Raw genomic sequence first — 17,466 nt, 5'->3', positions numbered from 1 at the left:
CTTTGTTTGCTTCTATGGGTTTAAATACAATATTAAAATGTAGTGATAAAACACTACTATCACCATTGGTATTTTAGGGATGCTACTTAAAACAAGTACCTGGTCTAAATATCCCCATTACCTGAAACAAGTACCTGGTCTAAATATCCCCATTACCTGAGTGAACAAGTCCACAAAAACTTAGAATGCATGATAATGGTCACGTGTTCTCCAATTTATGCTCACCCCACACTATGCATCGTCTGTCGCCATAGGATCTGACAAGTTTAACTTTTGAAGGAATCTAGCTAAATGTTAGCTTATTTTTTATTGCGTAGGTTTTTTCCCCCCACGTAGATGAGTTTCCTCTGAAGCCCTTTGGCGCCCCCCACAGGAACGCGTCATATTTTAGCTTGCAAACAATTTCAGTACATTTAAATAGACAGAAGATGAGCAAGTGCTTGATATGAATAAAACAAAAAATGACAAATTTTTATTATTTATTAATTACACTTATGTAATGGGAATCATACTGTGGTATGATAAGTTTACGTAACTAAAAAAACAGTAGTATTTTGTACAAGACATTACTTTTTGTTTACTTAAACAATGGATATTACACAAATCCATGTGTGTTGGAAACCAACAGGCAAAGCAACAGTATGTATGTTGTAAATTTTATTCAAAAAAATGGACGGATTACAACATTTTGGACTGTTTATCCACTTTAAATACTAGTAAACAAAACACAGAATTCTGGTTGGATAACCGGAAAAATACCAACCATGATCAAGGTATGATTTCATATGTAAAACATATTTCTATGTAATTGACTTGGTTTCGGTTTGTATACAAATACAGATAAAGTGAGCTCCTGTGTGTTAGCCAACAGTCTTACACATATTTCTCTAGACACTGTATTATTTAACAGTCGTTTTCAAACGAGAAAACACTCATAGTTTCAGCCCAAGTGGTTCTCTTAAGTCCAATGCAGGATGCTTCTCTCCATCGCATTGCAGGCCACAAATTGACTTAATCATCTTTAGGAGGGGGGTCCGGAAGCTTTAACCGGGAGGACGTTGTTGTCAAAGTGCCCCTGGTTGGTGATATTCCCAGCTGGAAAGTATCTGGCCACCACGAAGGAGGAGCCGTCTGATGCAATGGCTTTACCGACACCCAACGTTGTGCTGCTCTTCCACACCATTGCTGTGAAATGGCCTGAAAGCACAATTTATGTCCCGAGTTAAGTGGGCAAAGTGTTACAAATGCACAGAGTCAATAAATTAGCATGCAAAACGCTAACAGTGATTGCTTGCATTATGAAAACAATCAACGTGTGTACTTGCTGTATGTTGGAAGCAATGGCAGCCTAATGGAGTTCACTACAGTGACCAACAGAGGTCGTGATTGATTCACGTTTGCTACTTAAAACAATACAATATGTTGTACCTATACAACACAATAAAATAGCGGTCTACGTTTGCATTTGAAAATAAAGGACATTTTTCAGAAGATAAGGGCATGCCCCCCCACCCCCACCTCAAAATATGGGAGTTTTTCAGAGAAGGTATGCAGAGCAGTGGAAAATGAATGGAGTGAGGTTCCCAGGCTGGCTAAATTAGCATGTTAATACATCTAGATGGGTACCTTTGATGTGATTTTTAACTGCTATACTGCCACAAGACTGATTTCACATTAGGACATATTTCCCAATAAATTTGTGTCTTTTTTTTTTTTTTTTTGCCACGGCTGGCATTTGGAGTTTATCCTGCCGCTTCACATTTTGATTACTCTCAGCCCCCCCTGTCTGTCATTTAAAATGCATACATAACTGTATACCACAAGTTCCAATAATAGATTGAGTTTTACCAAAATGTTAAAACAATTTCTTTTGAAAACCAATTCAAAAGAAATGATACAAAAGCACAACTCTCTTGGAAGTAAGACTTTTAGTTGAACCCTACAACAAAGTGAAGTTCCTTTAAATATTTACACACACAGGAATCCACCTTTAAACATCAGTCTCTCCTCTTGGTAAACTTTTCCCCTCCATTAGTCAAGCATGAATCAGCATGACGAGCTGCTAGGAGTGATGATGCACCTTGTGTGAGATTGCGTGGCATAAAAATATTTGGAGTTATCCACGGCTGATCCATTGAGTCAGACAGGTCACATTGCGATTGAAGCGTGACATTAGCATGACAACAACAACCTCATGCACACCTCAGTTAATAGGCAAGACACCAACAGGCAACAAAAACAGCGATTAAGCGAGATGAATACTTACAAAGAACAGGGAAGGAAAAGCCAGTATGGTTACAATGCAATATCATTCAAGTAAATTATTGAAACAACTACCAATGAAAATTCAGTGGTACTATGGGGGAATATGTCATTTGACAGAAGCCAAAAATAACTAAAAACAAGAAGAATTCTAAAAACACTCTCCAGTGTTGTCAGCTAACAAGGCTAAGGCCCTACAAAATTTTTAAAAATTTTTGCCCCAAATTTTTTCATCAAATTTTGTTTTAATTTTTCAGAATTCCGTTTTTTTTTTTTAACATTTTACACCATGTCAGCGAGTAAAAATCCTGACAATGATTGATAATGATTCAATACATCACAGGACAATTTTGCCCAGTTTTCAAAAATGGCTGTATGCTTAGCTGACTTTTCTAACAGGGTGTCAGCCTCTGCACACATTGTTACAAAATCCTCAACAAACTGCAATGTTCGCACTTGGGGTTAAGGAAAATGCCGTCACCAGTCGCTTTATTAACAAGTACCGTAGTAAAGCGACACAGCGCAAACACACTCAAATCATACAGCCTGAGTTGCACTAGCATGTTCTGCTAAACTAAGCTAACCAACTTCCAGGCATGCTTGCTGACGAGTCAGATGAGTTTTGATGTTTTTCGCCAACTTAGCCCGTGTTTCAGCGACATATCATTCAGTTCGGGAAGGGGTGTGTTAGTGTTTGTGAGGGGATTCCACCGTGATTGAGCGGTCCGCTGGGGAAATATTTCCCCACGCAAACGTTCCTTCTCACGATGACAGCGTTTCATAAAAGTACATTTTCACAAGAATCCGTATTTAACAGTAAATTCCGTTTTTAATAACCAATTCCTCATTCTGTCAACGCGGAAATCATAAGACCCAACCGACGGCACGCAGAACACATACCTATGGCAAGGTAGAATTGTTATTAAAAGTGAGGAGAAAACGCCATATTTGTGTTCGTCAGTATGCCACTTGGATTTTGGGGTGAACTGTTCCATGGAAGCCATTGTAACTAAAAAGAAAACGTGACAATGCCCACCTTTGCTGAGCAAAACTCCATTTCTTTTTTGGAAAATTATGCCAACTAGATAGCTCGCTAACTAACCAACCCACCAACACCCGCAGACAAAAGCTGGTTCACCCCAAGGCCAAAATCCAGAAACGTAAACTCAGCAATGTAGTTTATGCAGTGCAGTGTAGTGCAGAGTGCAATGACCTCTATATTGGAGAGACCAAGTAACTCTTATACAAATGCATTGCACAACTTGGTAGAGCAGTTTCTTTGGGTCTTTGAGTCAGCAGGTCACTTAGATCTCATGAAGATGAGACATTCCTTTGAGGGCAAAGACGTCTGAATTCTTGGATAGGGAGGACTGCAGTTTTGAAAGGTGTGGAAGAAGCCGTTACAACAAACTAAAAAAAGGTCCTCTCTAAACAGAGGAGGAGTTCTGTGCCATCACCTATTGTGACATCACTGTCCTGGCATTTCTCCCCCAAAGATTGCCTCACACCATGACAAGAGTGGCCCACTAACGAGCTGTTTTGTCACCAGGCAGTGGTGTGTTGTGCAAGACAGTCGTTCACCAGCCTCACCCAGCATCTATCGTGACCACACCCAGGGGACACACCCACCAGAGACATAAATAGGAAAACTCCACACTTAAAATTTAGCCAGCTGTATCTAATGTACCATTTTTGATTTGTGGTAGGAGAAAAGGTTTTCAACAGGACTAACAAAAGGAGAAAAAAATATTAGTTTTAAGTAAAGTGACGTCGTAGTTTGTCATTTTGCTAGCTAACAGGATCCTTTCTGGTTTATGGCAAAGACATTCTGATGAGACAGATGGTCCGTTTGAATTCTGGGGAAGAAGTTGCTCCAGTGGCATCTTTGTGCTAAAATGTAATAATTTCTCCCACAGGAAATTTGCCACCCCTCCACATGATCAAGATAAATGAAGGGTCATCTATACCTGGTGTTCCTCCAATATGAAAAGAGTGATAAAGGAGGTCCTCACCAGTGTTAGAGGAGAATCCAGGAGAGCTGAAGTTGTACTGTTTGACTTCATCGTACCAGCGGTCGGCCACATCCGTCCCTGCGCAGACAGCAACCTCAGTTCAAAGTGCTATCACATCAGTCTTCTGTCATCCAGCATAATCACAATGGCAGCATTGTCACAGAATCTTTTTTGATCAGCACAAATCCCTGCAGGGTACATTTTTATTTACAATGCTGCACTTTTGGTCACCCCGTGCGGCACCATAGGAGATGCTTTATGACTCAGAGTGTCGCATATTTCGGCAGTGAATCATGCTGTCTGAGCTCTAAAATGGAAGAGAATAAATAGACCCCGGCTTCTCAATAAAGAGTGTCATTAGCAATCCACTTTAAACGTCCTCATACTAAAACAGTGGTGTCAATGGAGGAAGGTTTCTAATGCGCGCATATATATATATATATATATATATATATATATATATATATATATATATATATATATAAATAAACACACACACAGTGTGTACAGGATACGCGTGAAGCAGTCATGAACGGGTGTGTGCGTGAACAATTGAGTGCGGAGGAGGTGTGAAGATCGTAGTAAACTAACAATACCATCGCTCCTTTCTTATTGAATGGGCTTCTAATCTCTAATTAGTCGGCAATTAAGTGATATTTTAGATGTTTTATTCAGGTGTTTTGGCTATTTTAGAATCAATTCACGGCATTGCAAAGTGGGAAGATTACCGTTTTGGTCGTCATTTAATCTTTTCAGGGCGGCATTGCAAAGTAAGAAGACGGCTTTTTTCATGTCGAACTAGGACTCAGTTATTAAAGTCTACACACGACTTCATTGATTAAAAAAAAAAACTTTTTCGTGCATGAAGCTTCTCCTTGAGTCGGCATTTTGGCCGCTATATGCAGTCAGATATTGACCAAGGGATACAAAACGGGTGGGCGCTGGCCACGTTAGACAGGTGACCGCTATACACAGGGTCTATAAACACGTACATTTTCTGCGGGGGGATTTTTCAGTGGCCGCTATAGGCAGGTGGCCGTTATATACGTGTGTGTGTGTGTGTGTGTGTGTGTGTATATATATATATATATATATATATATATATATATATATATATATATATATATATATATATATACACATACACACACATAGCAATGATGCAGCAGACTGGTCCATTTGGCCAAAATGTCATTGTAGCAACTCAAAATGATTCTCAGTAGTTTGTGTGGCCCCCACGTGCTTGTACGCATGCCTGACAACGAATGAGAGTACGGATGGTGTCCTGGGGGTCTCCTCCCAGATCTGGACCAGGGCATCACTGCGGTACCTGGATGCATGGAGGAGATTCCAGGAGACAGGTAGTTACTCCAGGAGAGCTGGACAGGGCTGTAGAAGGTCCTTCAACCCTCAGCAGGATCGGTATCTGCTCCTTTGTGCAAGGAGGAAGAGGATGAGCACTGCCAGAGCCCTACAAAATGACCTCCAGCAGGCCACTGGTGTGAATGTTTCTGACCAAACAATCAGAAACAGGCTCCATGAGGGTGGCCTGAGGGCCCGACGTCCTGTAGTGGGCCCTGTGCTCAATGCCCAGCACCGTAGAGCTTGATTGGCATTTGCCATAGACCACCAGAATTGGCAACTACACCACTGGTGCCCTGTGCTCTTCCCTGATAAGAGCAAGTTCAACTTGAGCACATGCGACAGACATGAAAGGGTCTGGAGATGCCGTGGAGAACGTTATGCTGCCTGCAACATCATTCAGCATGACCGGTTTGGTGGTGGGTCAGTGATGGTCCGGGGAGGCATATCCCTGGAAGGACGCACAGACCTCTACAGGTTAGATAATGGCACCCTGACTGCTATTAGGTATCGGGATGAAATCCTTGGACCCATTGTCAGAACCTACGCTGGTGCAGTGGGACCTCGGTTCCTCCTGGTCCACGACAATGCCCGACCTCATGTGGCTAGTGTATGCAGGTAGTTCCTGGAGGATGAAGGAATTGATACCATTGATTGGCCCCCACGTTCACCTGACCTAAACCCAATAGAACACCTCTGGGACGTTATGTTTCGGTCCATCCGGCGCTGCCAGGTTGCTCCTCAGACTGTCCAGGAACTCATGGATGCCCTGGTCCAGATCTGGGAGGAGATCCCCCAGGACACCATCCGTAGTCTCATTAGGAGCATGCCCCGACGTTGTCAGGCATGCGTACAAGCACGTGGGGGCCACACAAACTACTGAGAATCATTTTGAGTTGCTACAATGACATTTTAGCAAAATGGACCAGTGTGCTGCGTCATTTTTTCACTTTCATTTTTGGGGTCTCTTTGATTTCCCCCCTCTATAGGGTGATCATTTTCATTTCTATCAAATTATGTGGCATCATTTTGTTACTAATACATCACCCACTTATTATCAGGAAAGATATTCAAGGTCATTTTTCCCCCAGTGTTCCTCTAATTTTTTTGAGCAGTGTATACAGACACACACACACACGCATATGTACATACATACACATTTTATTGTAATACAGTGCAACCTTGCTTAGCGTCCAACTCAAACCGAAATCTAGTTTACGATTATACTTTTACATGCAGAAAACAAATCTATATGTACATAACAAGACAGACACATGAACACCACCTTGTAGGAGTTGTTTTTTTAATTTAGTCGTGTTTCTCACATTTATCAAAGTTCTGGCACTGGTAACTTTCTTTGGCTCTATTGTGGCTTATTTTGCAGCTGTGATCAATAAGAAAAGCAGAGACTCGTGGCATGACTGTTAGTAAAATACTACAACGTCAACCCCTGATCATGTCATAGACATGTGACAGATCTGGCGGACAATGACATACAGCTCAGGTGTCCATGCTAACAGGGACTTTTGGACTAATGGACTCAGGCAGTCCATTAGTAACACAACAAGACGCATGCCATTTTGTATGCTAAGCGAGAAATGTACGCAATATTAGGCAACATTTTTGAGTAAATTCGACATAAACCAATTAATTGCTATTGTAATACATCCATTTGGCCACCAGGGGCTTAAGTGCACAGTGACCTCACTTTCAAACACATTCAAAAAAGGCACACAAAAAACATTGAGCTTTGCTGAATAAACTCTGATTAACTAATTTAGAAAATTAGAAAATGAATACTTTTGTCATTTACATTTGTCAACTTCACTATTTAGTTATCGGTGCATTTGAACATACCTGATTGGTCATAGGAGGCCCATGCCAGGTTCTCGCCACAGCTCCCCCTACTGGACTCCTCACTGTGTTTTAGAATCCGTGTGCTAGCCAAACTCTCAGCATAGCTTTGGAGAGACAAAGAAATACAATAGCACACTTTGAATAGGGATGTCCCTCGTTGTACAAGTTATATATTGGTTCATATCGGTATCAGGTTTTCTGCCAATAATGATATCGTGTGTATGTGATAACATGGTGCTCCACACAGCAACAAGCTTGCTAGCTCAGAATGTCCGCAGTTTGGAATTACTCTCAATTTTTTTTTCCCTTGTGTGCTGGGGAGGACGGACATGGCAGCAGCTCTGTTTACGATACTGGAAATTTTAACTATTTGGTGCTTTCCTGACTACATTTCACAAACACAAGATCAGAACTGCTTGCTAACTCCCTCAACTCAGATAGGTGAGAGGTACAGATTCCTTGAAATAAACTAGTTCCAAGTGCCGCTACCTGCTAGCAAGTCAAGCTAATTGGCTAACTGCTGAAGTTCACAACGGTTGCCGAGCAAAAATGCTAACCACAAAGCAAAATGATACTGGCCCTGGAATTACGGATTCAAAATCAGAAAAAGAAAAAAAGGTCAGTCTGGCTGTCGGATTCTTCGGAGGACGCCTCGAGTGAAAAACACCAGAATTCGAAAATATCAAGAGCAAAAATGTGATATTATTGCAAGCCTTGAAGAAGGAGATGAATGAGATACAAGAGCACACTGCACTACAAACAAGGCAAGAAATTAGGTGTCTGCAATCAGAAAAAGAGCAAGATTCTTTAATATAAGGCAAGACCTTTTGTGTCTGCAATCATAGATTTCAATTTCAGAGCAAAGCCTCATCCAAATGATTGTGGGCGTCCATGATGATGTCATATACCTTATGGAGGAAAACAGAGCACTGATCAAGGATACCAAAGCATTAAGAGAAGAAATCAAGGAGTTGCAAGACGAAAACGCTGCCTTGTGCGCTGCTCTTAAGGAGCCTAAAAACCCTATGGAAGAAAACAGAGCATTATGCAAGGATATTAGGTTTCTACAGAATGAGATCAAGGCATTATTGGAAGACAATGCTGCCTTGTGCGCTGCTCTTAAGGAGGTGAAAAAACCTATGGAAGAAAATCGAACATTACGCAATGATATCAGTGTTCTACAGGGTGATATCAAAGCACCGTTGGAGGATAACGCTGCCTTGTGCATCACGCTTGAGGAAGAGAAAAAAGCAAAGGAAAATATCACTGAGCAAATGAGGAATAAGTGATGAGATGGATCAGAATGCACAAATTAACCAAATAATCCTCACAGGGCTCCGAATTGCACCCAGGTCAACAGGTGGGACAGTTCAAAACAGAGGAAAACCAGATGAAATGGATGTTCCTTCAACAAGGCAACAGATCGCCAAAGAGCTACAATCAAAAGAAGGTGGATGTAGATAACACCATCGACACTCGCATCCTCTATTGCAGAAACAACACCACACGCCATCATCGTTAAGTTCACCAACAGGGAATTCAAAACTGCACTGCCGAAAGAGGGGGAAAAACCCACAAACGTCTACATGGATGAGCATGTGACAACGCTGACATCGCCAAGAAAGCATGAGACTTGAGGAAGCAGGGAAAGATACAAAGCACTTGGAGCACAAACGGTCAAATCTACATCAAGCTAAATGGAGGTCCAGGAGAAGCCAGGGTGCTTGTTGTCGAAGATATCAACAATCTGGATAAATATTAAAGATCATATTACCATGACAACAAGCATACAACCCACAAAGAAAGAACCATGCAGGATTACATTAAATAACACTGACTTTGATATCATTGTTGCAAGGGCCTGCTCAACAAAGTACTAAAATTAGGAATCCGTGTATAAACATTCAATGACACTCAGAGTTCAACATGAAAGAAGGACTTTGTTTGTTTTTTTGTAAAAAAAAAAAATAATGATGACAGTGATGATAGCAATAATAATAATAAAAAATATTATCTGCTTTGATTGTATGAAAGAATAAGTAACCAGTGAATTAGTGTATGCTGAATACAGGAAGTGAACATATGTACCTGTATTATTAGCAGGTGACGTGATTCGGATAGGGGGTACGATTAAATAAGTTCTGCTTCTTCCTACTCCTTTTCGGACATGAGGAGCTGTGAACTGAAACATGACGCATTCAATGTAAACTGTACGCATGTTCGAAATAAATTAAACCATAAGCAAATTAAGAGCAGCACAGTTTCTGACATGACAATATTTACTTACAGGGTGCACACAAGCAGTGCACACAAGAGAAATAATCCGATGTATGGCATGCATTTCCTTTCGAGTACCAGCACAGAAACACTAGCTAGCATCAGATGTTAGCATTTTATTTTCAAAAGACGAGCCGAACAAACATCACGGATCATTGAAAACTTGTTCCTATAGCAGGGGTCACCAACGTTTTTTCTTGCGAGAGCTACTTTTAGAAAATTAAAATGGCCACGAGCTACTCACTTTTGTAGAAATTTTCATTCCTTATTTCAACCCAAACAGATCAAATACGCTTGTTTTACCAAAACATTCACAAAATGGCGGTATCCACAACTCACATTTTATGTTTCACAATACTTTTCTTTCTAGTGTTCTCACATTATTAACTGAAAACCTGAATGAAAAGCAGGCTTGCCGGCACCTCATGTGGTCGTGGGGGGCTACCTGGTGCCCGTGGGCACCACGTTGGCACCACAATATCACTATATACCTCTACAACTGTGCAGTAACTGATGCGCAAATGCTGAAACTGTAAATTGAATGAAGCATTTCCAACCAGTTTTCTTTATGTGGAGGCAAGCTAAGACCGGAAGTGCGTCATGTAGCTTCACAGTTTAGAAAGCTTTGCGAGATTTCGCAAAAGTTTTGCGTTATATTGCAAAATTGATTGCGACATCCATACCAATCATGAACTTAATTATATGTTAAGCGTGACAGTTCCAGTATTCATACCATATTTGTGTCACATAATGAAAGGTTATTTGTGTGGCCCCGAGTGTCAGTCAGACTGAAACATGCATGAGGAAAGGATATGACTCTTGCGAAACACATTGCCACGTTGGGACGGAAACAAGGCACACAAATAAAAGAGCCACCTTTTGAGAGTTAATTTAGAAAGAGCATTGGTAGGAATTAGACAAAAGAGGACTTTGATGCAACATTAACAGTGATGAAAAAACAAAAAGGATCTTATATAATAAGATTTTGTGGGTATTGCATTGGCCACGGTGGTTTGAATCATTTTGACATTTTTCTCCACATTGTCTGTGTGTGTACAAGAGTATATTCGTGTGTGTGTGTGTGTGTGTGTGTGTGTGTGTGAGCGCACCGGGTGGCCTCTCTGTTCAGTTTGGCGCTCAGCTTGAGTGGTGGAGCCTGGTGCTTCTTCCTGTGCTCATTATGGCGCTGCAGCACCTCTTCTGCAAATTGCTTTGAGGCTGGGAGAGAAGACAGACAGGAGGCAATGTTAGATATCAGGCTGGCAAAAGGAGACACGACTATTGAACACGGGGTTCAATAAACGTTATTGCAGAATCCATACAAGAGCTTGAGTGTGGTCATTTGGAGCCCAGACAGAGAATTCTGTGTTGCCCAAGTGTGGTGCCATCACTCACTGTGCTTTTCTCCTCCACTCCAACACAATAGGCACATTCAAACAGCCACAAAAACCCCTGCTCAACTAGTAATTTGATTTACAGCTTGCACATACTTTGACACGGGTGCATTTTCCACTTACCTGACTTCCCCATGGTGCAAACACAGGAAGTTGTCAGTTAGTCCAATAACAAGCTTTCTACTGATAAAAAGGTTCGGCCTTGCAGCTGTTTCCAATGCTAATACCCCAAACCAGCTGCTCAGTGCCTCATGTTTCAAGCCTGGCCAGCCTTTCAATTGGATCTCATTCCTCCTTAAATTCTGCAGGGGCGCAAAATTTCCCAATTGGCTGTTTTAGCTGGGTGGAACATTCCACTGCATGTCACGCATAGCTCCACATGCCAGTTTGTCAAGTTGTACACATCTGCCTTGAGCCTGGCTTTATGGCCCAAGACGAAAACACACCCTCTGTCTGGCCTTCCTTTGATAGGGGAGCACAGCCCTTCATGACATCATCTTTGAGAGACATATGCCCATATAAGGCTGAAAGGCTTTTTGTGGTCACTATCATGCTTCCCAGAGGCAAGGCCTTTACTGGTTTCTATGCATTTTGTCTTTATTGATCATTGTATGCATTGAGTCTTTCATAACTATTTTGTGAATTACCAACTTGAATCGAAAATGAAATTGAACCCCCCCCTCCCCCCACACAAAAAAAAATCCACGGAAAATGTTGCAAAAACATTGGTTGTTTATATTGACGTCAAAACCAGAAGGCGGTGCCAAACGACTTCTTATCCAGCAGTCAGAGCATTTCTTCCTGTCACTCTTACACAGAAATCCGCCCGAAAAAAAAAGGTCTCAATGAGATTTCACCAATATGAAAACTTGGTTCAACAAAGCAAAAACATCTTTAATTTTGTCCTACAAAATATTTTTCTAAAAACAGGTCTTGCCCTTAAATTTCAGGTTAAGTTTGGGTACATTGAATGTTGTCATGTTCACATTACTGTGTAAGAGTGGCACCATCATTGTTTTTTTCACTATCCTACTTCTAAAAAATTCTTTAAATAATTTAACTAGCTGTCGCTGACATGCATCACTTCCATCCAGGGATGTGGAGCCAGGGGAAGCAGGTCAGATCTGACCTGTCATGATGACAAATGAAAAAAAAAGAATAATGATGACAGAAAATAAACATTAATAATTTGTCAGTTGAACTGTTTTATAAATGTATTTTCTATATGAGTCAACATTCAGACATTTTCTTACGTAAATAATTGCTGAATTTGCACATTTCCTGAATAAACACAGCGCAGAAACCTATGAGCATTTCTTTACGGCTACGTGCGCAAGCCCTGCTAATGAGTGTTCTCATTGAGTGTACTGAGCTGGATCATGGCGCCTAACAGTTTGTGTGTGTCACCATGTTGCCAATAGTACTGTAAAATGGTGCTGAAACATTTATTTTACGCCGTGACTTTCTGTAGCCTGTGTTTAATGCGTGTCAGACTAGGGTTGGGCTTCGTTTGAATTTGAACGATTCCAGTTCCGGTTCCTCGTTTCGATTCCGTTTCCTAAGATTCTCAACTCTGATGCTTTTAAGAGACAGGGTCATAAAAATTTCTACAGTTTAAATAAGGGTGCTAACCAGACTTCTTTTTGGATGAAATGTTGGAACTTTTCCATGAATGATTTAATGATACGAACCTTTTATCAACTTTACTATGAATTTCTAACAGGGCTATTTTCAACCAGTATACAGTATAAATATCAAAGCATTCAACTTGAATATAAATGTTGTGAAGTTTCTTTTTATACGAGTAGACTTTCACAAAAGATGTTTACTTGTGAAAAGTACTATACTTTGTTTGCTGCCTCAATGTTGCAAGCTATTTTTTATGACACCCTTATTTTGCTAACACAACTAAACAGGAAATAGCCCAAAGCGCTCTCATATTGAAGGCAGGAAGTGTGTTGTGTGAGTTGAGAAGGTCCCTTGACTGTTGCTAACAGAGACGTACTGTGCCAATAATATTCTTATTCATGAAGTTACGCAAAACTCTTTTCTTCTTCGCTGGTGCTCGCCAGTTTCTTCTTCTTTGGTGTTTGCGACTATTTCTTCTGGTCGGCGAAGTGGGCATCGAACCTAGGAATTGAAATTTTGGAAAAATGGATCGTTCCCGGGAATGGATGCTCGAGACTCAATTCCCAACCTTATGTATGACATAATTATTCTTGCTAATCGGACAATAAAATGCATAGAAATGTCATACGCTATGGTGCTGCAGTACTTCACCTCATCCTGAAGGAGTCTGGGCGTGCTTGATCTGGAAGGTGCCATTCTTCCACACAGAGGAAAAGCTAGCTTTTTTTCTTTGACAGCAGCAGCACCAGCTAGAGATCAGCAAGTCAAATGCATTAAAAATATTTCTATGCTCTGCTGAATGATTGAATGAATTTTGAATGATGGAGGATTATACATCCATGCTCACCAGAAAGTGATCAGACTTTTACAACAAAGTATTAGAGCTTTTCCTGGAGAAGAACAGGGTGCGTGTACTTCATATACAGATAAAAGATAAGAACACAAATGTTTTTTATTTATAAAAAAGTACATAAATGGGACTAACTATTTGAGAAAAAGGTAATAATTCACTTTCATTAAAAAAATAACAAATTCATGAAAGTGGATTATTACTTACTTTTTCTTGCTATCCTCTTAATGAGCAACCTGTATTAACATCAAGTACAGACATAAAGTCAGCGCCTCGAGCCATGAATCTCACTGCACGTCACTGAAAAATGTGAGTGATGACATGACATGACATGACTGTGCTCCACACAGCAACAAGCTTGCTTGCTCAGTATGTCCGCAGTCTGGAAGCATTTCCAGGTTTTGCCTTTGGATTGTAAGTATACAATTTGCAATGATTGTAAAGCACTGTGAGGGGTGAGTAAGGTGTCTTCCTTTAAAACTTCATAATCTAGTATCAGACCTCAGGAAGATTCACTTCACATGCAGCCTAGTGTACATGCAGCAAAATAATAAACTATGGGAGACATGTTGACTGAGCCCAGTTTATAATTTCACTGATAGTATTTGTCCAGATTTAACACTTTGAACTTTACTTTGTTCTTATAGCTTATAGCTTGTAGGAATGCTTTAAGACTAACCTGTCTCACTTGATGATAGTAGGAGGACATGTTATTTTGCTCATGATTTTTTTAATGACTTCTGTCGAGACTAAATATGGCACATTTTCTATAACCTACATTGCATCTTGCAGTATTTGTCTTATTTTGAATAAACAGTGTTTATCTGTGAAGTGCATCCAGTGGCATCACAGTAAAAGAAACATAATGTGTTCATTCTTTACACAAGATGTGACCTGACATTTATTTGAGGGAAGAGCTGCTGCCAATATCGGCGTCTGTTAATCGGTATTGGTAATGAAGTGCCGGACAATATAGATGTACGGTAATGCCTCGCTTATCGCAGGTAATTGGCTTCAGACCAAACCACGATATGTGAATTTCCACAAAGTAAGATAAATAAATTTGCTATTTTTGTAGTTAGAGCATAGAAAACCTGTTTATGACCTTCTAAACCATTATCAGAGCACTGAAGACACTGAAATAACACCCCTATAGTCACTTTTACACTTGTATTACCTAAAATAGTAGACATAATAATAGAAAATAAGCCATCTTAAACATAAATAAGATAGACCCACACATTTGCATTGACAGCGTACTTCCTGTCCTTCCTTGTCTTATCAATGTAACGTTACTAACACCTCGAGACGAGACCAGTGTAGAATACTATTCTACTGCTGCTGTTTGTGATTAAGGAGAGACTCGCAAAGCACTTCAACCGCTTTATTAACAAGAAGAGAACACATGCAGTGAACATTCACACAGGAGCTGCTGTCGGCCACTCTCCGCACTGCTAAGCTGCTGCGAGCCCTCAACTAACAGTCAACTCTATCTAGCCAACGTCACATTCGTCACAACATTTCAGTTCATTCATCTATTTTTATGCTTGAAAATGATTAATGTAGGCTATGAATACATACAATTTAAATATGCGTTTTTAAAAACTAATAATAGACCATATTCAACCACAAAACAAGATGAGACCAGATTTTAACATTACTTTTAAGAAAAGTACAATGAAAAACTATTTAAAATACCTGTATATGACAATCTACAGTATTGCAATCTACTAATTTAATTTCTACTACGTTACCTGGCATTTCTCCTCACAAGGCTACACTCTTCTGTACTATGTGTGTATGCTACCGGCCATGCCTCCACCCACAAAGTCAAAGACACTATATGACTGCCAAAGGGCTTACTCTGTTCATGCCGTTGTACTGAAACCAGTGCTAAGAGTGAATCCTCCACCTGCCTGTTTGGAGGTGAGAGACGAGGGAAACAGACACGCATGCACATGGCAGTATATTGAGGCCAAAGAAATTGTGGAGTTAATTTTCATTTCCTGTGTGATTAATTCATTCATTTATTCATTTACTATCGTCCCAGACCTCGTGCCCACTATACAGTTTTTTTTCTGAACGAGAAATATCGTCAGGTTTTAATCTGTCGAGATCACCCCGATACTATACCCTTAGTATTCTCATTTCTGAAAGCTCAACATTGTGCAACGTTGACAAATTAACCCTTATCCGTTTAAAAAATAAATACACTGGAGCAACAATTGCTTTTTCATCTTTGAAATATGTCTGTATATTTTTTTCATATTTTACTGATCTCATTTATTGTCACATGCTGTACCTCATGGTGGCCACTAGGTGCCAATGTTGACGCGTCTCTGCGACAATTTTTCCTTTTTGTTACAATAAAGAAGTGTTTTGTTCCAGGTGATTTTTGCCTTATTCCTCCAGCAAATATTGTAATATAAGAAGACCAGCGGGCTGAGTACACACGCAAGGACTGTTGGGACATAAACGTCTACTAGCATTGCGCAAATTTATATTTCATATTGCATTTTATTCCTGACGCTCACCTTAAAACGTGCATCCAGACGGGAAGGTATGACTGAGTGAAAACGATGCAATACACAGAGCACGCCTGCTTGTAGCGCTGTGAACAGACACGCAAACGGAACCACGTGACACACCAAACCATAGGAGAAGAAAGAAAGCAGGTGCATAATTCCGTCATCTTCCGCTTTCCAAGGCTCGTTTCGAGTTACGACGAAGTGGAATTACATGTGCGTCATTTTGGGAGTATAAGACAAGAAAATACTGGGAGAATGTCGACTGCGGTGAATCGTGACACTCGAAATATTCAGATATTACACTGGTTTGTTGTCAAAGCTCAACTCTGGTCACAGTGCGGTGATGTCGTCGCTTTTAAATTGTAGCGAATTTGCTACTCCACACAGAAACAGCGAGGCTGCGTTTCTGTTTTTTTCCCACTCTGCAAGCTGTTTACAAAAAACGATAAAAAAGACGATAAAATACTCTGCTGTTTTGACCTGAAAACATTTCTGTGTGAATAGCCCCTACGTTACCATGGGGATCTAGCTGCATTAAAAGAGACCCACGTTTGTAGCACAGGCAATCCCGGCTTTAGCCTCACCAAACCTCTTTAACCCCCTGAACTCGCTTCGCAGTACACCCCTCTGCTGCAGCTGAGGAGATCAATCGGGATAGCTGATGAATGACAGCTGCGAGAGTTTAGCTCGGGGAGTTCCAGCATCTGAAAAGACAAACCAAAGAGGAGGAGCATAGGGAAAAACACAAAACATACGTACTAAAGTAAAACACAAAAAGCAAAGAGGAAACAAACATGTGTCACACTTACTGTATGCTTATTGTCCACCTGTCAATCTACCGTAGATGAGGAAGAGTATCTGTGGACATTTGTGTCCATTAATCCAGAAGGCTCTGTCACTTGATGAAGACGTGTATCACAATACTGACCTATATCAGCTCCCACTCATAATACGACCTCCTCTGCTCCCCAAAAAACTGATTTTATGGCAGTTTCTGCTCACCCCAGGTTATGTTTTCTCTCTCACTGTAGGAACTAAAAATCAATTCATTTTGCCTTTGACCTAACTGAACTTAGCTTAGCAGTTTTTTTTTGGGTTTTTTTTAAGTCCCCTACAGTCTTCTGAGTCATGAACTAGTAAGAGTTACCTAATGGATGCCATCATGGCGTAAATGAGTGAATGTCTGAACCCCTACGTTTTTTTTTTCCATTTTTCAGCATGAAGTATCCTTCTTTTTGCGCCTCTCAGTCTGTTTTCAAGTCAGATATTCATCACTTCCAAGGAAATAAAAGAGT

The 17,466-nt window shown here is 40.5% G+C and overlaps 1 protein-coding gene across 1 annotated transcript; it reads right to left on the bottom strand.

The window, feature by feature from the left end:
* Window positions 1–584: 584 nt before the first annotated feature.
* glipr2l (GLI pathogenesis-related 2, like) lies at window positions 585–11,598 on the bottom strand. The gene is made up of 5 exons (XM_054780890.1): window positions 11,288–11,598; window positions 10,880–10,988; window positions 7,494–7,597; window positions 4,275–4,352; window positions 585–1,197 (listed from the first exon to the last, which is right to left on the bottom strand). The coding sequence occupies exons 1-5, from the start codon at window positions 11,298–11,300 to the stop codon at window positions 1,022–1,024; spliced, it is 480 nt and encodes a 159-aa protein (XP_054636865.1). The 5' UTR covers window positions 11,301–11,598; the 3' UTR covers window positions 585–1,021.
* Window positions 11,599–17,466: the final 5,868 nt, after the last annotated feature.

The sequence above is a fragment of the Dunckerocampus dactyliophorus genome, chromosome 7 (assembly GCF_027744805.1).
Source record: "Dunckerocampus dactyliophorus isolate RoL2022-P2 chromosome 7, RoL_Ddac_1.1, whole genome shotgun sequence".
Taxonomy (NCBI): domain Eukaryota; kingdom Metazoa; phylum Chordata; class Actinopteri; order Syngnathiformes; family Syngnathidae; genus Dunckerocampus; species Dunckerocampus dactyliophorus.
The sequence above is the reverse complement of the archived record's forward strand: the minus strand, read 5'-3'. Positions and strand labels throughout refer to the sequence as shown.

Excerpts from the sequence above, each read along its gene's own strand:
- glipr2l (XM_054780890.1), bottom strand. Across the intron at positions 7,598-10,879 it reads CTGAACAGAGAGGCCACCCG|CTATGCTGAGAGTTTGGCTA; the intron begins GTGCGCTCACAC and ends GTCTCTCCAAAG. Across the intron at positions 4,353-7,493 it reads GGCCTCCTATGACCAATCAG|GGACGGATGTGGCCGACCGC; the intron begins GTATGTTCAAAT and ends CTGTCTGCGCAG.